This window comes from Peromyscus maniculatus, chromosome 12, assembly GCF_049852395.1.
Source record: "Peromyscus maniculatus bairdii isolate BWxNUB_F1_BW_parent chromosome 12, HU_Pman_BW_mat_3.1, whole genome shotgun sequence".
Lineage (NCBI taxonomy): Eukaryota > Metazoa > Chordata > Mammalia > Rodentia > Cricetidae > Peromyscus > Peromyscus maniculatus.
In genome coordinates, this window is record NC_134863.1 from 62,200,876 (window position 1) to 62,224,625 (window position 23,750).

The window sequence follows — 23,750 nt, forward strand, 5'->3', positions numbered from 1 at the left end:
TAAACATATTCTTATGCAAATCACCTAAATTAAATGACAATAACTACTTAGTCTTAGGGATTCCAAAACACTGAATATACAATATGATTCTTGATTAAATTTAAGAAAGCATTGAATCCATCATTGATCATGGCTATTCGTGGCATCAGTTGCAAGTAGGCTTATTAACATATTTTTGAAAATGTTGATAAATTGATGTATTCTCTAATGAGATATAACGCAAAGTCAAAGAATAGGACATTGGGTTTTTTATTCAGTCTCAGATATTTTCATCTTCCCCCAAGCTCAGACTTCAACCACTGTAAAATATGAATGATCTGATTTGTTCCTGACTTACTAGTAGCATTTTCTTTTTGGTCTAGAAGGAACATTTTATTAATTTAGTCATTACTATTGTGCCATTCTTGCCACTTAACTGTATTTGAGCGTGCTTTGAGGGCAGCTGGGACACCACCTGTTAACTGAGTTCAAGCACTATTTAATTAGCCTGTGGTGAAGTTACCTTATGCTTTGACTGGAAGGGAGTGGAATGGTAGCAGATGCTAAGCTCAATAAAGAAAAGCCTTTGAGTACCAGGGCAAAGTGGGTGGAGAGAATAACAACAACAACAAAAAAGCCAACAGACGGAGCCAGCCAGAGATACTAAGTAAAATGAACCGGAAATTAACTCTCACAGATAAGGTTCAAGACAGCAAATCTCGGAAGATTAAATTCCACCCCAGCAAGGTATCTGTCACATCACATGTTACTGAGGATTTGATCTGAGGGTTGTGAATAAATACAGGACTCAACTGGACAATCGGCTCAGTTTCTAATTATACAAGGGGGTAGTCATCATCACTCCCTGCTTCCGTGAAAACCCCTGTGACATTCCTACACCAAACATTCAGACATCAAAGAAAAAAAACATGTTGTCATGTTGAAGAATAATTTTCCCAATTACTTTAAGAGCTCGACTCTGTCAGTGTCTCTGTGAGAAGAGGTCTGGCAACAAATGGTTTTAAAATTATAAGCATTTCTCCATCAATCGAACAATTTCCATAGTGAGAGCACTCTGTCCTGTTTTGTTGAATTAAGTTGCACTTCAATGAGTTAAAAGCTTCTTCCCTGTTCTTGATATTCCGTCACAGACATACTCCTTACCGTCTGTGCTCCCCTACACTTCGCTGGAATGCTTTGTGCTAGCAGAGTTGTTACACTTACATCTCTTGGTGACGTTGTATGTAAATATGCCTTAGATGTCTGCTACTCACCCTTGCATTGTAGCTTGATGTGCCTCTAAATCACGTAAACAAAATGACATTCTAGAATTTTTGTGTACTCTAATGTGGTTTTTTTTTTTCAGAATGGTAGCAGTCTTTGAAGATTCAAACCTGGAATGTATCATCAACAAACCAAGTATTAATCTCAAATTGATATCCTATCACTTTGGTTTCAAGAGAAGCCTCCAGAAAAAATAATACACCCATTCAAAATAAAGTCTATCTGTATTTTATCTATACATCTACCTTGGAGATAACCTAAATCAAATGGAGCTTTCAGAACAAAAGTACAGTTGACTCCCCTAAACTAAAGATATTTAAAATTCCTTTGTGGTTCATTGATGTAAGAGTTTCCTTCGGTTTTGAGTTTATTGCTATTCATCACATCTTCTTTGATATAGGTTGTATTAATCACATCCCCATATAACAGACAACTAGGAAAATATGAATCAAATACTCACTGTAAGTAAAATGCCCATTTCTTAGAATATACACGTACCTGGGGGAAGATCGCACTCTATCAGAAACAGTAACTTACCATATGCAGTTACAAGTTAGATTTACAACAACTACAGGACTTTAGCTGGGGGAGTGAAATGACTCAAGTGAGGAAATGATGCTCATCCATTCATTGAGAAAAGTTACCTCTATCTGGAATTCCTGACTACAATGTTGCCTGCACTCATGTAACAACAGTCTATGGATGTACACTTGTTCTTAAGCCTAGCACTAGAGGGAGGCATGGGAAATTGTTCATGGACATGTCTTAACAGCCCTTAAACTAACATCAAAAGTATGTCTATCATTAAGAAATATTTTTAAAAAGTAAGTGTTGCAAAGAATCTGGATATATTTTTAACTTTACTCGGTAGTTTAATTCCCAAACCAACCTATCTAGAAATATTATATGAAGTCGCTATTTTAATAACAATTTTGTGTATTTCTTGCTTATAGTCAACTGACTACCTCATCAAATATTTTATTTTGTGAGTAAAGGTGATGAAGAAAGCCTGGGGGTGTGCTCAAAGGAGCTAAGGAATAAATTTATGAAACTACCAGGCCTTATTGTTCAATGTTTGGAGAAGAGCAGCTAACCTGGCATTGCCTTGTTGATGCGGTATTGGAATTCCATCTAGTACCTAGCCAATGAGTAAAGAGACCATGAGATGTGTTTCAAAGAGCAGTGTTTGGAGTGTGAAGTCATTTGGAATCAAATTTCCAATCTATAGTTTGCCAGTTGCATAGTACTGGGGCCTTCTTTGCTCTTTAGTATCTGTATCTTACATATAAGAACATGATGACAATTGTCACTCATATGTTCATGACTGGCTATAAAAATACATAGGGATATACATGGAATTGCAATGCTAAATAAATTTTGAAATATGAATAATATTTGTGATTATAGTCAGTGCAATTTTTATTTCTTTTACTTCATCTTGAGTTATTCAGCAACCTCATCACATAAATAAAAACATGTGAAAATCATTTTTAGGTCATTGTATGAAACTTGTTCTTTTATCTATAATTGTCATGCCAAATCATAGGCTAAGATTAGCTGTCTATCATTAAGATAATTTTACTTTGGACAAATAGCAAATATTTCTGAATTTTTCTCTTCTTAAGAGTATAAGATGTTTTCAAATTTTGGAAGAGATATTCAGTAAGTAAAAATTTCATTTGAAAGTATATCTTATCATAAACATTGTGGTTCATCGTTCTAAACCAAGTTTCTGTCAATTATTGTCCACAATAATTCTTATAACTATAGTCCTTTTAAATTTAGAATAAATATAAGGAAAGTCTTTGATTTTCCATTTATAGTAAATATAAAGGTAATTGTAGACTTTGATGGTGACCATGTTGTTACTTTGAAAAAATAATTTATGAAAATGTAGTAGGGGGCTGGGAGAGAACTCAGTAGGTAAGAAGAGCATATTTTGTGCAAATGTAAGAACCTACGTATGAAACCCCAGCACCTACACAAAAATCTAGGTTACTGTGTGTGACAGTAACCCCAGAACCTAGGGTAGGGGTAGGAGGATTCCTGGAGCTCACTGGCAACAAGACTAGCCAAGTGGCAAGTTTCTATGAGAGACTGTGGGAACAAGGAGGAGGATACAGCACAACTCCCTCATCCTCTTCTAGTCTCCACATGGAAGTGTGTTTGCCTGCCACAGATGTGCACACACATGCATAAACAGCACAAAAGACAGAAAAACAGGTATTAGCACAATTTTAATGACATGTATCATGTTTGATGTTCTAAAACAGGGTAGTAGATTTTGGTTGCATTGTGCATTTAAAAAGTTATTTCATTCTCTAAATTTTTAAAGTGTATACTATGTAAAAGCAACTTCTCATATTCATTTTCCCTCTAAATCTCTACAATCCTCATATATCTCCATTTTGTTCCAATTCAAAAGAATAGAGTAAATAGTAATGTCCAGTCAATAATCATTTTGACCATACATGACAAAGGCCGAAGTTAAAATTTAATTTTGATTTGATCCTGTAGGATTCTGACGCTGATTAAATCTTCATAATTTTGTACTTAATTTTGTAATTCATTGCCTGGGTTTCTAATTAAATGTTTTCAGTACTTCATTTAGAGGACCCATTCCCTGCATTCCTCTTGATTAGTAGGAAAGAATCAATGGGAATTGATCCAATTTGTAGAACACAATTCTCATATTGATAGTAGTTTGTATTCATTTGCTTTCCCCTAATCTTTTATTAATGGTCATCTTCAAAATGTCAATTAATGCCAAAGTGTGGTGCAGTAATAATTCAAATCTATAAAGAAACCAGTTTAACACTATACAGTAGACCAAAAGGGAGACTTTTGTGTTTAATGTAAATTCCTGGAGGTGAACCAGACTGACTGGAACATGGCAGCCAAAGAACATGATGATTGTGAAAAATCCTAATGTATAAGTCACAATCGCAAAATCAACTGAAATTGTTGATATAAACAAATGAAACAGCAAATTTGTTTTACTGTTTGGTTTGTTTTTCTATGTATCTCTAAACTGTCCTAGAACTCACTCTATAGATCAGGCTGGCCTCAAACTCAGAGATCCTCCTGCCTCTGTCTCCCAAGTGCTGAGCTTCTAACTATATAGCCCTGGTTGTCCTAGAACTTCCCATGTAGACCAGGCTGGCCTGGATCTCATAGGGATGTGGCAGCTTCTACATCCCAAGCAAGTGTTGGAGTTAAAGACATGAACTATCAAGCCCACCTTTGAAACTCCAAATTGATGATCAGATTTTTTTTTCTCTTGGGCTTCTGTATTTCCATACTGTAACACTGTTTGCTGAGGTATAGTGAACAACTTAAAGAACTCTGGTATGTCAAGACTCAAATGACCTTTCATCCTATGAAAATAGCCATTTCCTACAGGAGGGGGAAAAAAATCTTCAGTGCAGCATTTCCAGCACATTCCAAACTTGCTTAGACTACATGATCTTCCCACACTTTGACTATTGATGTTTCCATAGTAGATTAATTGCTAACATGTGCCATATTCTTTCTTGAACTCCTTCTCACACAGTATATTTCTCTACCATTTCATGCCTCACCCTTTAATTATTCTAACTGCATAGTCTAATAATTATAGATAATGTTCCCTAGGCTGGTTCATGAATATCTTATATGATCTTATCTTACATGCATATCTTACATATCTTATATGAGATAAATGATTTATAGTACAAAGCTGTTACCACACACACACACACACACACACACACACACAAACATTTTTGCATATTATTGGTTCAAGTATAATCAACAGCCCTATATGCAGAAGATAAAGTCAAGCAATTCCTTTTTTATACATACCAAGGCTAATTTTTATGAAGTCTATTGTTGTTTATAACCACAGACAACAGCATTTACTGAAGTGTAAAATAGTGAAAATGTATGCACATTTATGTAAAATAGGGAACACAATCAGGGACACTAGGAGATTACATTGAAGTAGTAGCTGACAAGTGTTATGTTTACTAAGTGAAAGTGTGAAATTTGTTGGTGTAGACAGGACAGGACATTGAATTGGCCATGGACTGTAGGTGGAGCATTCACAATATGGAAGTTGCATCAACTTATAAAAACCACTGGGAGCCTTCGGGCTGGATGGTGGCATCCGTAGAGAAAGCAGGATGAGATGTCTGGAGAACTATGAGACCAAAGCCTTTAAGAATTTGACTAGTGATAAGGCAGTCATTCAGTAAGGCCTAGAGTGGTCTGTCCCCCAGATTAGAATGGAAGCTGAGGGACAGAGAACGTAAAAAGTGGGTTTGTTCCTAACAAACAAACAAACAAATAAAACACACGATTTCCTAACAATGAAAGACCATGAACACGAAATAGGCACTAACTTCCCTGGAGGTTTATATCTGATGGGAATTTTTTTCCAACCTTGGATGTATATAATTATTTGATTCCAATGTCCCTTTTATAATTCATAAAATACTTTATATTTAGTATTGGCTTACCAGGGAGACCGAGGATGCAAAAACATCTGAGTTCACATACTGCAATTTCCCTCCAGTACATAATACTAAAGGAGAAAATGCATTGTTTTCTTTTTCATTTTCCACTTGTTTCTTACTTAGAATCAGTCACTTAAATAAAAAATTTGCCTTCATTAATCCCTCTGTTACCTTCATTTCAATTCTGTGTAAGAATAAAAAAATGGAAGTGCCTGACTCAGGGAGTTTACATTTTCATCCAAGTAACACACCCATGAGAGCCAAAGCTCCAGGTACCAATGCATTTGCAGATGACATGGAGGGTTAAATCAACAAACAGTAGCTTCACCCACTTGAATTCAAGCCTACAGGACCCCAAACTCAGAGACCTCAGAGAAACCCTCCTTCAAATATGCCAAAAGAGAATAACCTCTCACTTCCTTATCTTCTAGCCTGTGGCTGAGTAATCAATACTACTTAACAACAACACAAAAAATAAGTAGCTATCTTTTGGACTCAACATTCAGCCTCCAGCTCACACAGAGCGAAGCAACGGGGCATTTTCTGTTATCGGTATCTTTTGACAAGAAGGAGGAGAAAGAAGAAAAATTAGTGAAAATGGCACCTTCTATTTCCTTTAGACCCAGCATGTCTTTAATTAAAGGCAGTATTAGATAGACAGGATGGGCTTTGCAGATATGGTAAAAAAATTGATTGATTAATGCACACTCTAATCCTCCCTAAGCCTAAAAGGAGACCCTGGCATGGGGGGTAGACATAAGGAGGTAAGTTTACAGAGCGCTAAGAATAAGTTAAGAGTTAGGTGAAGGTTTTTTTTTTTTTTCCTTTAAGTAGATTTAGGCAACTCATTTTAATGATAATGAACTCACTTCCCATTATTTGCATGGATTTTAGGAAAATATCCACATATCTAGGAAGGTATCAGTAACAAAAATGTACAAGCCTTATGCCACAGTTTTATGATACTACATAAACAAGGCAATTTAATTGAGTCATATATTTGGAAGAATGTTACCATGCTTTAAACAAAGTGATTAGAAATAATGCAGCCACAATAAATAAACTACACCTGCATAATTAAGTGTAAGGTTCCCCTTGACGGTCTGTGCCTGTTACTAAAACTAATTCATAAAACTACAGTCACCCCCTGAACACTGTGGGTATTTTTTAACAGCATTTAAAGAAGCAGGATTGCACCCTCCCTTAAAGACCTTTTCATACACATGAATAACAAATTTCTATTTCTCTCTCTGTTTCATCCCCTTATTCTTTTAACCCTTTAAGCGAGGTTTCCTTGGTTTGTGGTCCAGCACCATAGTAACTAATACTGCCCCAAATTACACAATGAGATCTACTCCCCAGACTCTCTAATGGATGGAACACACAATTCTGACCTAAACAGTTCATGCATCTAGCAAGCTAACAAGTTGCAGGAGCTAGAGAGCAGACACATTCACTGCATGATGTTTCCAAATTCACTTTTGAGGATAAACATGACAAAACCATCCCCAGAGAGATAAGGATAAATAAAGCAAAATGAGCATGTTCCCCTTTTGTCTGTGCAGATCCAAACCCTTCTCTTCCCACATTAACCGCAACAGTTTCATTCTTTGACATTTGTGGTGGGGAACATGGAGAGCATGAAAGTGAGAGGGGATAATAGCAGGTAACTGGTAAAACCTCCTTGCGGATTTGTGAAAGACTTACTTCCTGTTAAAAATTCCTAAGTCATTCCTGAATACCGCTGCCTGAGACAAAATGTGTTGCCCTAACTGAAAACAAGCAGGGACACAAAAGTAATGATGCCTGTGATGTTTCTAGAGGGAGGACACTAGCTGTGTGTGCTTCCTGCCCCATTTCCAAGTGACTCACTTTCTTTCATAAGCAAGCAGGGGCTCTTCCCCATGCAACACAGAAGAATGCTCTGCAGATACTGTTTAAGGGGATAAAAGCCTATCGAACACTGCAACTTGAATGACCCATGACTCCGCATTATTTGATTTAGGAGCTAGACTCATGGTCTCCATTCTTTCTGTACCTAGTTATCAGCAGCAAAACAATAGGTGATGGTCGAAATTATCTAGCACGTGTAGATACGGCGCATAACAACAGCATCACTAGACTGCTGCCACTCACAGACTGGACTTCAGCTCCTGAGTATTACCCTCATCTCAACCACTCTGCATAGGAAAATGAATGTCCAGTTGGAAAAAAAAAAACATTAAAAGGCTTTTTTTTTTTTTTGAGAAAACTAAGAATATAAAGATGATAACATTTCTATGGATGGTTGCAATATAGACTATCAAGGAATCTGGAATGTCTTTAAGTATTCAAAGACAAAAAATATGCCAAGTTAGGTGCTATTTTACCCTGACACTCATTCCATTTTTCTCAGCCCTATTCTAGCAGAAATTGTTGTCTTCCAAAGACATGAGATGTGCACTGCTTCCTTTACTGTTTTCTAAGGGGAAAACAAGTGGAGCCTTTTTATAATACCATTCTCTTTCAGCCCCGCCACGAAGACCCTTCTTTTCCGACTCCCTCCTGCTCTCATCTGAAGTACAGTCCCTGGAGTCTGTAATTGCCAGGAGATGAAGCGATGATGGGAGTGATCACAGTCAATAGCTTTGATTAACAATAAGGTAGAAAATTAGCAATGCTAGCATCCAGCCACCCTGCCCTCTCCCTCCTCCATATGCTCCCTCAGTCATGCTGGCGGCCTCACAGAGGGCAGTCGGAGTCCTTAGCCAGCTTTGAAGTGCAGCAAAGGTGCAGGCAGAGCAGAGAATTAGGGAAATTAAGGGGAAGAAGGGGAAAGTGTAAGCATGGTGCTGAGACCTGGCCAGGGATCAGTGTGCTGCAGGAAGGGCAAGGAAGACGTGTGCTGTGTGTTGTCCTTGTGTGTTTTTCTGTCACATGTGGATTTACTTGTGTCTGGACATGCTGCGATCGAAATGGCAACTACTGTTACTTCTGTGACTCCATCAGCAGCTCTGGTGTTGTTTCCGACAGACCCTGAGGACCTAGAGAGGGGCCACGACAACGGGACGCCAGCCCCCACCTCTGATAATGATGACAATTCGCTGGGCTACACAGGTAGAGTGTCTCTTTCCCAAATGCTAACTTCCTCCTGAAATGCTTCCACCTCCATCCATCATCAGCCACCTGTGCAAAATCTCTCACCATCCCTGCTTCCAGCTCTCAGCCGCAGCACCTTCCTGTCCTCATTTCCCAGACTTCTTTCTGTCCTTGCAGAGTCCGACTGCAAATGTGAATACATTGGAGAACAGAGCTGTGCATGAAAACTGAACTTAGAGCGGTTGTCTGTTTTTAATAGAAAGTTTAACGTTCTGAAACGTGGATGCCATAACCTGTTCAAAAGGAAACGTTTTGTTTTTGTTTTTTGGTTTTTTTTTTAGATTTAATATTTTATTAAATTAGCTTCAGCAAAAGGTAAGAAACCTACAAGTGGTTACATTTCAAATTTAGCTGTACTTTTAAGCAAACTCTTAACTGTGATACAATTCATAATGACAAACTCATATCTCTGGGTTTTGTTTGCATGAGGCATGGTTATCTTGACAAGCAATCCCATCTGAAGTAGATACATGTATACATTAGCATAAAAGTACAGATTCAGTTAATGTGTTGGGAGTAATTTACATACAAAAATCTAAGAATGATCAGTCATAAAATACAAGAATCTTCCCTGGCATAATTTCTAAGTAGAGTTAGAAGTCGAATTGTGTAACACAATTGCAATCTCTTACTCTGACATAATTTGACTGAGACTTATTAGACAAGGATAAAGAATAAACGGCACCACTTAAAGCTTTTTGATTCAGATAATAATATAATAGAGGTCTGGTGTGGTAGAGGTTTTATTATGTCCTTTCTGTGGTGCTGGCAGACAGGGTTCTTCCCAGACACTACTGGGCTGTGTGATGGGGTAGGCTGTAGAGAAGAGGAGGAGTTCAGTGGAGGTGAGAGATAAGAGAATTCTTCTGTGTCTTCACAATTTGCACATGACTATACAAAACAGAGTGAGCCAGGGGACACATTGCACTGTGTTACAAAACAATAAGCTGACAATTTACTTTAGAAGCATCTTCGCTGTCTTCACTAGAAAGATTTATTCTTCACCTTTTATCCTAATTTTTGGTTTTTAAACACTTGGAATAAACACCAAAATTAACAACACCTTTATTAACAATTTAACATGCTTGTAAGTCTCCATTCCTGAGATTTCCTACTTCTTGTTTTCCTCCTAAGCACAGAGAGCAGATGGCTAACTGACCAAAGTTTATAGTGATGGCAAGTTTGTGATTCTTTTCCAGAAATGTAGCAAGAGAAAGAGCTATAGATTACCCTTAATATCACACACAAATCAGGGTAGTCTGTATTTGTGAAAGGAGGAATCAAAGACAGCGTTCCTTTTGGGGTATTCTCATCAGCGTATTTCTCCCTTGTACTCACTCTGTCTGGATAAACTGCATTGTTTAGATGCGCTAATGGGCTTTGCTCTTTCTCTTTTATAGATTTCCTGAGTATTATATATAAATCATGTCACAGCATTGCATTCGAAGTACTTAAATAACAATGCACTTAATGCCAAATGCTGCATTTAAATATTTTGATTTCCATGTATTTCCCCCCTTTGAGGGATTACCATAGATAAATTAATGTGGAGTAATAAACTTATAGAATTATATTTATTTTCTACAAAGGAACAAACAAAGCAATAAAATTATTGCAAAGTGAGTAAAAGTTAATCATATGGACCATCATTTTCTTGAAACTATAACTGAATCCTTCACTTATCAAGAGCATTTACTCATACATTATGTTATTGGAAATTCTTGTTAATTCAGGAACTCTTTTATGCTCTGTAAATCAAACATGGACCTTGGGTCTCTTTTATTTCAATGTGGATTCATTGTTTTGTTTTGTTTTGTTTTTCTCATTAAAACCGCTACTGACATTGATAAGAAAATCAAAGTAGAAAGAATGTTTCAGCCACTTGATGTTCATGATAAGAAAGATCTCACGGGCTTTATTCAAGGCATTGCTTGAAATTAGCTACAGACTTCATTTTTTCTTTTGTGTGTGGATATGTATGTGCATGTATGTATGAGAGAGAGATTCCTTCGGCCTCAGATAAGAGTTGCAGAAATCTCTATATATTATGAGAAAGTTCGATGTCCTATTTGTTCAGGAAGAACTTTGCATATTTAATGTAAATTACCTGTAATTTTGAACATCCAGAGGTTAGTAAGCCTGGATCTATCAGTAAATATGATTCATATTACGCAACACAGAAAATGAGTCATTAGTTTGGATTAGTTTTAAAGCAAACTTCCTTTACACTTAACCAGAGAAACTACCAGGAATTGTGTGTTAGTGCTACATTTGCATAGCATTTCTAAATGTCAGTGAAAATATGTCAGGTGTTTAATATAGGTTTGTTCATTTTATTCAGGTGGCATGTGAACATACCCCAATATTTTATAGGCATATTTTAAAAGCAATATGTACACATTTGAATGACAGTTTTAGGGAATACAAAATTAACCCCTTAAAATGGCCATGCACTTCAAATTCAAATTCACACCCATTCAACTAAATTCGCCTATTTAGTTTTGAATATTTTCTTAGGAGTGTAATATTTGCTGTACGTAGTTAGTCATTCCAACGCTTGCTCTGACACTCAAATCATTGGGGACCATCACTGTCAACCTGACCTGTCTTAGACTCTATGGATCTCATGTCATACACATGAATTTATGTTTTCATTAACAACCTAGTTTACAAATGTTAATCTCCTTTACTACTTGCCTTTTATATCATATACTATGCTTATCTAAATTGTTGAAGTGCTTTACTTAAGATAATTGGGGAGAGTAGAAATGTGAGGTATAAAGGCAGGAATACATGGACTACTCTTCTCCTTCTCTGTAGCTAGAGATATAAGGCCATGTAATGTTTTCCCATATTTCAGTTTCGCTCTTAGTGATCAATAAATGCAAAGCAATTTCTAAGGTGGCATCGTGGTGGGTTATTAAAGTGGACTTGTGCATTATTTATAATGAAATAGCCCATTTCCTGTTTAACCAAGCATGGCATAAATATTAGGGGTTATTTAACAGTTCACAGCATATAGCCTTTGTCACAATAACAAGGTAGCTAGGGTCTCAAATTAGCACTTTATGGGACCAGACACAAGCCTAAAAAGATTGAATATGTAATCATCAATGGTTTTTTGGAATTTCTCAGAAGAGCACATTGCTATCCAATTACACAAAATCTAAACATTGTTGAAAATAGGAAAAATGTAATATGTGTAAGAATATTTAAATTTATGAAATAGATATATAGTCCATGTGAGATTTACATCATCCTTTGTAAAAATTTCAGTCATAAATAAATCAAAGCTTATCCATAAGTAAAAATTAAAAATTAAGTGGGAGCTAATGATCCCTGATAGTGTTCATAATATGGTTAGAAAGTAGTAATTAGAAAAGAAATTGAATTTTAACCATGTTTTGATAAGAAAAAAGTCTATAAATTTGATGAATATAATGTTAAAAGTATATTCTTTGTCTCCATTTCAGCATAAGATAACAAAGATAGTATTCCCATCACTACAGATAAGGGGGTCCTGCTGCTTTTATAATGGTATGTTGGAAAAAATAAATGTAAAGTTGCATATTTAAATAAAAAATCAGGATTATGTCAATGTCAAAGTCAAAGTAAAATCTAACCAAGAATTGCCAGGAATACCCAAGCAATTTCAAATGAAATCAAAGTTTTCCACCCCATGTTATCACATCCATGTAAATTTTGTTTATAGTTTCTTTAGGAGAAAAACAAACTATGTGTTACCTTATATAGAAAGCAATATCCTTATCAAATTATATGTTTGCCTGAAGAAACACAAATGTGATCCCCAAACTATATTCTGGAATCTCAGCGTCTCAGCTGTTAACTTTTATATGATGGTAGTGTTAATTCTTGGATCTCCCCACATTTGTGTATTGGTGTGTATGTATGTATGTGTGTGTGTGTGTGTGTGTGTGTGTGTGTGTGTGTGTGTGTGTGTGTCTATGTCTGTGTGTGCATGCATGTATGTATGCCTGTGTGCATTTATGTATGTGTACCTGAGTGTGTTGCATGTGTATGTGTCTTTTTGGGAAGGAGGTCTGTGTATGTGTGTCTGTGTGTGTGTATATCTGTGTGTGTGTGTGTGTGTGTGTGTGTGTGTGTGTGTGTGTGTGTGTTCATAGGGGTGCAAGGACTCATGAGGACAAAATCTGATGTGGGTCTTTGCCTTGTTCAAGATAGGGTTTTTGTTTGCCATTCTGTATGCTAACATAACACGTTTACAGGCTTACAGGGCTTGCTTTGCTGCCATTTCCTGCCTCACAGTAGGAGTGCTGGGTTTCCGACACATGCCACCATGACCAGGTTCACTTGGGTTTTTCTGGATTTGAACTCACACTTGCTTTACAAGGGTGTTACCCAGTTCCTGTCTCCATACATTCTTAATTTCCTAATTTCACTGGTAAAATCGAAAAAGAACTCCATTTTTCTATGTGAATATTCTTCTTCTGTGCTGATATAAACAACCAGAATTTATGACTGTCTTCTGTGCACAGAGGATTTTTAGGAGCATTTTGTAGGCAGCGGCTTCTGACTCCTGATAATCTTACCTCACAGGAAGATGGTATTGCTCATACAGATAATGTGGGAGGTCTGCTTCAATACTTTAGAAGTGAATTAATCCAAAATTAATTGCATATAAACTTCACAGGACCTTTCAGTTACATGAGGTTGAGTATTTTAAGTCCATTTGAGCATTTAGTTAGAAATGAAACAGCCTAGCCATGCTATGATAGCTACCCAGCACCCACATCAGACAGCTCACAGCCTCCTATGGTTCCACTTCCAGAGGAACCAACACCCTCTTATCTCCACTGACTTCTGCACGCATGCTGTTCACATACAGACAAGTATCCATCCAGACACATACACCAAATGCAATAAATCTTGAAAAAGAAAAAGAAAAATTTATAAAGGCTTGATTTGGGAAAGTCTCGTGTAATGTCTCCTTAAAAAAAGTAGCTTTGATTTGAACTTCTGAAAATTTGCTGTTAATTTTAAAAATTGTACTCAAATACTAAAAGTTTTCATGTATGTCAACAAGTAACATCTTCAAACGATGTTAACATGCATGTACTCTTTAAGTAAACATATCCAAACACACAATGCTATACATGAGTAATTGAGATTAAAAATATGAATTGCCAATATCGGTGGTTGAAATCTCATAAGGCCCCACTCTGATATGATGAGTTACAGGCAATTAATGACTGCTGAGGGAAAGACAGAGAGACTAAAGTCTGCTTGGGAATGAAGGCCTCATTAGTGATCCAATCCCAAGCAGTCAGCAAAACACATATACGTATGAGTCACAGTGAATGAACTCAGCATCTTGTATTTATAAAGTTAGGAGTGTAAGTGAGCGGATGTGTGTTTGTGTGTAACAATAATAATTAAAAAGACCATGAATTTGAGAAGGTATTAGGGCAGGAGGAAATGTAAGAGGAGTTGAAGAAAAGAGAGTCTGGGAGCATTATGTAAATACAGTACTCATATGCAAAAAGGAAATTTAGAGCAGGGCATGGCGGTGCATGTCTTTAATCCCAGCACTTAGGAGGAAGAGACTGGTGGATCTGAGTTTCAGATCAGCCCGATCTACAGAGTGAGTTCCAGAACAGCCAGGGCCACACAGAGAAACCATGTCTTGAAAAACTGAAAAACAAACAAACAAAATTTTAAAGGAAATTTTCAAAAATAACTTTTGAATTGTAGCATCTACAACAAAAGTGACTGGCCAATCCGAAAATCCAGTGAGAAACTTCATTTGTTCATTAATTAATTAACATTGTCGCTAAACCATTTTATGCCTTGACTATAGAATGTGGCCCTGGAAATGAGTCCTTGCTCACCTAGAAAGACAAGCGCCAGGTTCAGAGCTTTCCTCACAGATCCCTGGGCAGAGTGTAATCTACTACATAGAATACTGTTCAAGGCTGTGCAAGGTGTCACACCACAGGCACCGGATTCCAGAAGCCTGCCCATAGACCAGGGACAGATCCCGACCCCCCTGCCTGGGTGCCCCCCAAAGAGTTCGAGTCAAACAACTGTCTTCCATGTCCAGAGAGCCTAGAGTGGGAAGGGGCTTGGACCTGCCTAGGCTCAGTGTGCTGACTCCCCATGGGAGACCTTGATATGGGGGATGTGGGGAGGTGGGGTGGCTTGGGAAAGAGGGCTGGGGGGTGGGAGGAGAGAGAAGGAGGGTCTGTGGATAGCATGTGGAGTGAGTAGAAAATTTCTTAATAAAGAAGAATGAAGGAAAAAAAAGAATACTCTTCAAATTACTCTCCTTGTTTTAGTTTAGTTTTCTGATTTCTAGGAAGGAATGTTATTTGGAATTTCACTTGATTCTCTTAAAAAACAAAAAAGAATTAGCTAGCCTTTCCTAATGTCTAATGTTTACAAAGATTATTACGCAGTAATAATTTCCCTTCATTAAGTAAATAGAAATTTTCTTGCACAGTGAAAAGCAGCCCAATTTCAGCCTTATCTAAAAATAACTAGTACATGAAAACTATGCAAGAAGCATGTAGCTATTCACTACGTGAGTGAGACATTCAACTCTACTTTACATTGCTGCAAAGAAATTCTTTTAAATATAGTATTTTCATTAAGTCCTTCAGAATTTCATACAATGTATTTTGATCATACTTAGCACCAAATCATCACAGATACATTCCAACCCTCTTTAAGTCCTCTCAACTTCCTCCACATACTTGTGCATAGAAACTATTGAATCTGGGGCAGGTTGGTAATCATGCTGGTGGCGTGGAACTGGAGTCAATTGTGCCACAGTCAGAAAACCAAAATTTGCCACAGAAGCACCACAGCAATCCATATCTCACACAAACTTCTCATGACAGAGGGACTTTCTTATATAGCCACTCCGTTTTCCCAGACTGTGAGATTTAGCATCTCAACACAGCCTTTCATAAATGCTGCTACAAGTAATCATCAATTAGCTTTAGAGTCACAAGGGCACTCCTGCCTTCAGCATAGTAGAGAATAGAAATCGAATTTGGCTTTTAGAAAAGGGAGTCCTAGAAATATTATAGGCTAGACAATAATCTTGTCTAGACTAGCAATGTGTGTAACAACATCCTCATTTCTTCTAACATAGACCACTATGGGGGAACAAAACCTTAATGTTAGTCTTACTTAAGTCACCAAAATGCCAATGCAACTGAATGTGCTGGAAGCTCAGGGGTTCCTCCCACTGTCACTGAGCCTGCCCTTACTCCTTTCCTTTAATTCTTTACTGAAAGAAATTATTCCTTCAGAATAAGTGCTGTATGTGATCGCCTGACACAGAACAAGGTGATTGATATGGACAATGGTCTGAATCAAGAACATTCATTCACAGAGCATCTATTCCAGTGAAGAAAAAAATCACTTCTCCATCCCTATGAAAAAAAACGGAAGAGAATTAGCCAACATGGATGGGCACCATGGGTTACTATATTGTACCAATTGTACAATATTACTCTCATCATGGGTAGACGTCAATAGTAGGTCAGCACTATTGGTGGCCATTTGATTTTGAAAGGTAATAATCACATTTTTTATTCTAATACATGGTTTGTACTCCTGCTACTCTTGGCAGATTTTTCATAAGGGAATCATACAAGCAGGTGAAGGAAAAATAATTAAATGACATTTATAGAATATTACTACCTATTTTCAGGAAACCCCCTATATAATATAAGATGATAGAGAATAATTCGCCTAAAAATTAACACTACCTTAGTTTGAAATCATTTCTGAGGGTTCATTTCATATCTCCATCTCTGAATCGCTATTGGTACATTTTTCAGCTTCCTTTTTTTTAAATATAACAAGCATCCTCCCAACTCTTTACCCACTCTTACTAAATCAATCTAGAATAGTAGAATATTTGCAGGGAAAGTATTTGACCAGATAGTGATATTTTTTTCTTTTATTGAAAATAGCTCTTTTTTTTTATCACATAATATATCCTGATTATGGTTTCCCCTCCTTTCTATTCCTTCAAGTTTCTCCCCTTCTCCCCTCCCATCTGGATCCACCCCATTTCTGTCTCTCATTAGAAAAAAAAAGAACTTCTAAGGGCTAATAATAAAATAAAATAACATAAGATAAAACAAAAACTAACACATTGGAATAGTCCAAAACAGACAAGCAGAGGAAAAGAGCCCTAGAAAAGGCCCAAGAAACAGATAGAGATCCAGAGCCTCATCCATTTGCACACTAAGGAATTCCAAAACAACACTAAACTGGAAGTCATAATATAGACACAAAGGACCTATAGGAAATATATACTTCTTATTTTATATTTATATGTATAATAAAAATTAAAAATAAGATAAAATTGAAAAGCCGTAACAATATTATGAGACAAGGAGCCTCCATTGATACCATTGAGTTTATTTCCTGTTGGCCATCTACTGCTAAACATGCAGCCTACCCTTGAAAGTAGTTGGTTTCCCCAGTGAGTCTCCCTTGGAGAAAACGTAATATTCACTTGCAAGTGGTTACCAGTTGGAGCTAGTTTCTGTATTAGGGATGGGGGCATGTGTCCATTTCTCCTTTCAGCTCTAGGACCCCATCTGGTACAGACCAATGCAGGCTTGTGCATGCTGCCTCTGTCTTTGTTAATTCACATGTACATCGATTCTGTTGAGTTGGAGAGACTTGGTGTGCTTCATCCCCTCTGGCTTTTTCTGCCTCCTCTTCCCTAAGTCCTAGGGGTGGCATTTGATGGAGACATTCTATTTGTGGCTGAGAATTCCAAGGTCTCCCCATCTGACTGTGGGTCTCTCTATGTGTTCCCATCTGCTATAGGAGGAAGTGTCTCTAGTGATAGGTGAGCAAGGTACTGATATATAAGCATAGCAGATGTCATTAGGAGTCCTTTTATCACTGTTTGTTGTTTGTTTGTTTGTTTGTTTGTTTGTTTGTTTTTAGAGCAGTAGTAGTTGGTTTTCCTCTATGTTCCTATGTATCCTAGATAGATATATCTAGTCTCTTGTTCTGGTAACCTGAGCAGTACCAGGTGTGACCAGTTAGTTATAGCAGTTGAATTATCCACTGTCCTTAATGCAACATTTTTATATTTCCAGAACTTGCTAAGGGTTGGGCTTAGTTTACCCACACTAGTTCTACTTTACATTGTCAAATTTCCTTGCAGATCTAACTTTATAAGGGCCTGACATCACCCAAACAAGACCCACTTGATTGCTAGATTACCCTTCAAGAGTGTTGAAACCAGCCACTCTCATTCCCAAGTTACAAGACAGAAGCAATATTTCCAAAGGTCGCTATATTACAAAGATATGATCTTGCTCTACTAGAAAGGCTTAGGAATCTATGCGATGACTCACACACAAATTGACAGAAAGACCATATCTCACACTAACACAATTAGATTTACTATAGCATGTAGCCCAAGAGCAGAGCTGCCTTGTTATACAAATTGGATCTGGGTCACATGCAAAAGTGAAAGCCTAATTAATTGTTGAGTTTCTTAAAATGAAAGAGCAAGTCATTCTCTTGGAGTGTATACTTCCTCCTAAATCCAATGGTAACTAACCGACATATTTACTGGGAAATGAAAGTCAAGAAGCAACCATTTGTCTTGAACTTTGTGGAAAATATCCTGTACTCAGACAGTAGGTAGTACTCTAAAATTTTGTGGGGTTTGCCTGGTATTCCTGTACCTTCTCAATGTAAGCAAAGCAAATGCTGGTCCCTGCTGACCAAGATATATGAGCATGAACACATATATAGTGAGCCAGGATGAAGATACATGCAATACTAGGACGATCAGGACTCGGGATTTAGAGTAGACAGAATTTAATGGAGTTTGGGTCTTTTGCAATGAAATCTCTGCCAAATCTGATGAGCAGCAGTCACTGTCATTCCCTGAGATATGCCTCTTTTCTCAAGCAGAACGAACTTCAGTGGAGCTAAAACAGGATTCATACGCACTCTGCACTTCACTATTCGATGTTGTCACTGTTGGCTCATATTTTCACAGAGATGTGGTATTTCTTTTACTTCTACATTACATTTTTTGAAGAGGAGCATTTCTAAGGACTACCTACTATTAAAATTCGGGCCAGGGACCATACTGATTCATAAATCAGTTGTGTTGATTACTGATTCAGCAATGTGTTTAAGAGTTAAAAAATTGTTTATAGTAAAGGTTTCAGGGACACTAGCAGGTAAACTTAATTTCAAACTTGTTTTACAAGTGTAAGCCAGTAGCACTCTAGATATGTATGTATTAACAATCTTGACGTTTTTTTTCTTCCATTATATTAGATATCCTAATAAATTGTATTCCAATGGAAAAGTTAGGAAAGAAAATGATGGTGTTAAATATGATAACATTCTATAGTTTTATTCAAGCCCCCATCCCTGTTTCCTTTATTACAAGACTCCTTCATGCCTGGTACTGGGTAAGAACTCATACCCCAGCAATTTTTAGAAAGGCTATTACTTGTCTGTGCATAATTCACATCAGATATTTATGCACTAGGCTTCAAAAGGATTTTCAGTTGAAATGTAATGAGATCAGTATAAACCCCAACAATTTCAGTTGTAGGGAAACAAGTTGCAGGGAGCAATCAACCACAGCAAAATGTTCTTGGGATTCTACTGACTGATAAAAAGACAATTCCCATCCTGAGTGTAAGTTATCTGCTGCCATTTGGCCTTGATTACATGCACTGAAACAACAGCTAACTTACTTTTCCTGGCTGTAGCAGCTCTTCACCAGGTCTACTGTTTCCACCAGTCTATTGAAGGCAATGCTTTCTGAGTCCTCCTTCTGTAGAGTTAGAGAACGGCTAACTCTGTCACAAATGATAAATTCATTCAACATTTTGATCCTTCTACATCACCGCTGACCAGTAGGAGTTTAAGGCCAGATGTAAGCCACATGTATAATTTTACATTTTCTAGCACCCATATTTTAAAACAAAGTAAAAAGAAAAAAAAAGAAACAAGTAAAACGGCTTTCAAAACTTACATTTTGTTTAACTTAATATAGCCAAGATGTCATTCTTTCCGCATGGAATCAATATAAAAGGTAGGATTAAGATGCTTTACTCTTCCTTTTTGCACAGTTTTACACTTAAAAACATCTCATTTTGGACTTGCCACATGTCAAGTGCTTGATACCACATGAATTCCTCCCTCTCTCAATGCCAAAGAATTTCTGGCATCTAAACTTTATTTACTAAAAACATCATTTGGGTCTTAGTTTCAGTGGATACCAAGTACACAGCCAGAACCATTTCCAGCTGCTCAAAGTAACCCTTGAATCCAGCTCTGTTCTGCATGCAATAACCTTAGAGAAGGCTGGTCTAACACATTTGGAACACTATCCCACTGATGCTCTTCAGGTTTCTGTTAATACAATTTGTCAAACTTTAGTAAACATTTTCTTTTAGAGTTTGATGTCTCTTATTGGAAACTGAGTCTGGTCTTTGCCCTAGAGGTGACAAAGACTTAAAGCCTGGTGTTAAGTGAATGAGTCCTCTTGAATACATTCACTACACTCAGACCTCCCAGCAAGTCTGGTCCACAGTGGAATAAATAACCCTTCCTTCTGCCTAGGGGATAGAGGAATGCTTGAGTTTGCAGAGGACGGCTGTTCAAATCTATCTGCATTCATTCATGCAACTGTATTTCAGTTTCCAGTGTTCCATACATTCCTCGGTAGATTCTCTAACCCTTTGCTGAGCAAACCTTAAAAGCTAATTTCATTTTGTCTTACATGCTGAGTCAAATTTTCAACTACCACAGCCATACAACTGCAAGACAAAAAAAAAAAAAAGATTATTGTGTCCCCAATCCAAGAAATTTAGGTGACTCATTTCTGTAAATAATTCAGAAACATCTGAAGCAGGAAACCCACCATGTAGATCTTTTTATGCCTTTTCATGGGTTTATTATATGCACCAGAAAATCAGCTAGAGCCTTTCTCAATTGGCACTTCAGCACAGGTGATACACAATGTGTCACTGCCAGTGCCTCATTGTTGGATGCATTCATGTTTCACTCATTTCAAATTTTGCAAGTGAGATAACAAATCTCATATTCCCTGCCTAAGGAAGGCCATCAGTTAGCATCGGGTGCACAATAGGCCTCTCTTCCAAAAATCTGTATCTATCGTGAAGAACAGAGTTGAAGAAGCTTGGAATTACTCCAGTTATTTTTTATTAAAAAGTGATATACAAACTAGTTATGTATTATACACTCTGTAAATCTAGAAGACAGGATTCTGAACGTTTACAACATAGAGGTATGATAACTATTTGAGAAGGTGTGTAATTGATGTGATTCAAACATTATACAGTGTCTGCAGGTATTGAAATCATATAGCATCCTGTTAATGGGTATATTTTCATTGTTTATCAGTTGAAAAATCAATTTAAAATTATTAATATAGTCATTTGTGAATTATCAAAATATCAAGTTAAGCATGAGTCACACGCCATTAATCCCAGAACCTCAGTGTTGAAGACAATAACGTTGAGGCCTGCCTAGAAAACAATTGTGAGTTCCAGGCCAACCTGGACTACATAGCAAAACACTGTACAAAAAAAAAAAATGAATTTCAAGAGAAAGCACAGACACGAAAACTCTTTCAATCTGAGATTTCTCAGCGAATCAATGAACCAATAACTAATTTTTTGTGATAGTTCTGAAAGTTCAAAATGCCCCCAATTCATATTCACTGTGGTAATTTCTATCTAGTTGGCATGTAATGCTGACATCATTACACATTATCTCCACAACTGCTTGGCAAATTGGGTTGTATTATCTCCATTCTGTGCATGATAAAACTGAATAAAGGAGAAATTAAGGCAATTTTCCTGACATGACATACTGTCAGATCCAGGAACAGTAGCCTGTGTTCTTAGTTGCTTCTTATACCCATGGAGGGGTTATCTGTGGTAAGCTTCATGTATTATTAATAATTGCAAAGTCAGCATGTTTAAGCTTGCAAATTACCACAGTTCTCCAATTAACCTGTGGTTACTTACACCGCCTTTAGTGTTCCATTTCAGGAGCTGGCTAATGAATTCCAGTATAAATGATTGTACAAGTGGGAAACAAAGGTCATGAAAAAAATGGAACACTTCATAACAACCGCTACATAAAGGGCTTTTTATTTCTCCCAAATCAATTTTAAAGATTGAACTCTCAGATCAATGGAGTGAATTTTAATTCAAGAGCTATTCAGTTTGTTCTAATAAAATAAAAAAAAATTAAAACATACTATTAATGACATATCAGTTTCTTAACTAAAACACTTTAATTGTATAGGGGAAATAAGACAGCCATACACATGTGGTGAAATATAAAATGTGCTAGGGAGCGATGCTCTTCAACTCACGATGCTGTGCACCTCTGGGTGAGTAGTTATAGGAAGGATTGAGATACAGTAGCAGAATCTATATATTTTTTTTTCTAGTAAGAAAGAGAATATAACATAAATATGGAAAATTTATGTTAAAATTCATTTCTGTGGTGAAAATCGAATGCCTGTTGCATGTGTTTAAGTTTCTTTGCTTGTAAAATGTAAAATCATAGCATTTTAAGAAATTAACAACACTATGAGAATCACGGAGCCAGTAATACAGTAATACAGGTTACTCAGCATGCCGTGTGTCTTTTTAGTCCCCTCATTTGAAAACTGGCATAGAACAAAATAGAGCAAGCATTCAAAATTGGCAGAGCTCTATTAAAATAAAGTCAAAAGAAAAAAAGAGCATTTGACTAAAATCTAACTCTTAGTAACCAGGCTTTTGATGTATTGTGATTTTAATGTACATTCAGACATGCCCTTATAGCATTTTTTAAAAGATCTTTATAGAAGCCATTTCTTGTAATCTATTTCTTTTTAAAGAAAAAGTGTGCTCTGACATGCCTGATTCAAGAATATAGAGAAATGCATCAAAGTTACGTCATCCAAACTATGCTTGAAAATGTATGGTGTCTTGTGATTTTATGAGTAGCTAAGCCAGGATTTTTTTAAAAGTTACTTTTCAATGTTGAAGGAACTAACAGAAACCCACCAAATCCGTTCACAAAGAATTCACAAAGCTCAATTACCATTTTGAGAATAGGGGGCAGTCGAAGACACATTCATTAATGAACATGCTCTGAACATAATCAGACTATTCACTCTCTAGTTTCAGCCTGGGGATACTCTGAAACAACTAGACCTGGGACACCGTACTCACCCCAGTTTCTACTGTACACGGGCTTCCTTTAACTTTTTTCTCCTGTGTCTACTTCTAGCTTTTATGTCCATAGATGACAATAGCTGCGCAAATAGAAGTTCAGAATGATACTCAATAATTAGACAATGCTTTCCTTTCAACTCTAAATGAAATAAACCAAAACTTCTGGCTACAGATTCTGTTATTCCCACTCTACCTTAATGTAACACATTACTCTAAAACTTGATTTGGATAGAAATATTAGTAGAAATGTGTTAACTTTGTAAAAGTAGTTGGGCAGGCTTTAAGGTTTTGTCATTGATGCCCATAAGTGATGAGGCAGGTGAGCAAGCAGAAAGCTGAGGGGGACCTTCATTTCAGCAGTGGAAGAGGAGTACTTGTGTGAGCGCTGTTACTCTCCCACTGCCCCTGAGAGCTCACACGAGTTGGACATTCATTCAGTTATGTCTTGGGGGTGTTTTCATAAATGTATCAAAGAAGTAAAAACAATAATTGACCAAAATCCATCATTTTAGACACAAATTATATTCGCTTAAATTTGTTTTACAGGCGACTGAGAGAATAGATTAAAACCCAGACAAAAAATATCAGCATCATA

General features: G+C 37.0%; 1 protein-coding gene across 4 annotated transcripts in view; it reads left to right on the forward strand.

Annotated features, from left to right (window-relative positions):
- Window positions 1-23,750, forward strand: part of Robo1 (roundabout guidance receptor 1) — a 997,953-nt gene that overhangs the window by 517,533 nt on the left and 456,670 nt on the right. For all 4 annotated transcript variants that reach the window (XM_016002158.3, XM_076549102.1, XM_076549101.1 and 1 more), the window contains exon 3: window positions 8,772-8,855. In XM_016002158.3, coding sequence (XP_015857644.1) covers window positions 8,772-8,855 — 84 coding nt within the window. The remainder of the gene's footprint in view (window positions 1-8,771; window positions 8,856-23,750) is intronic.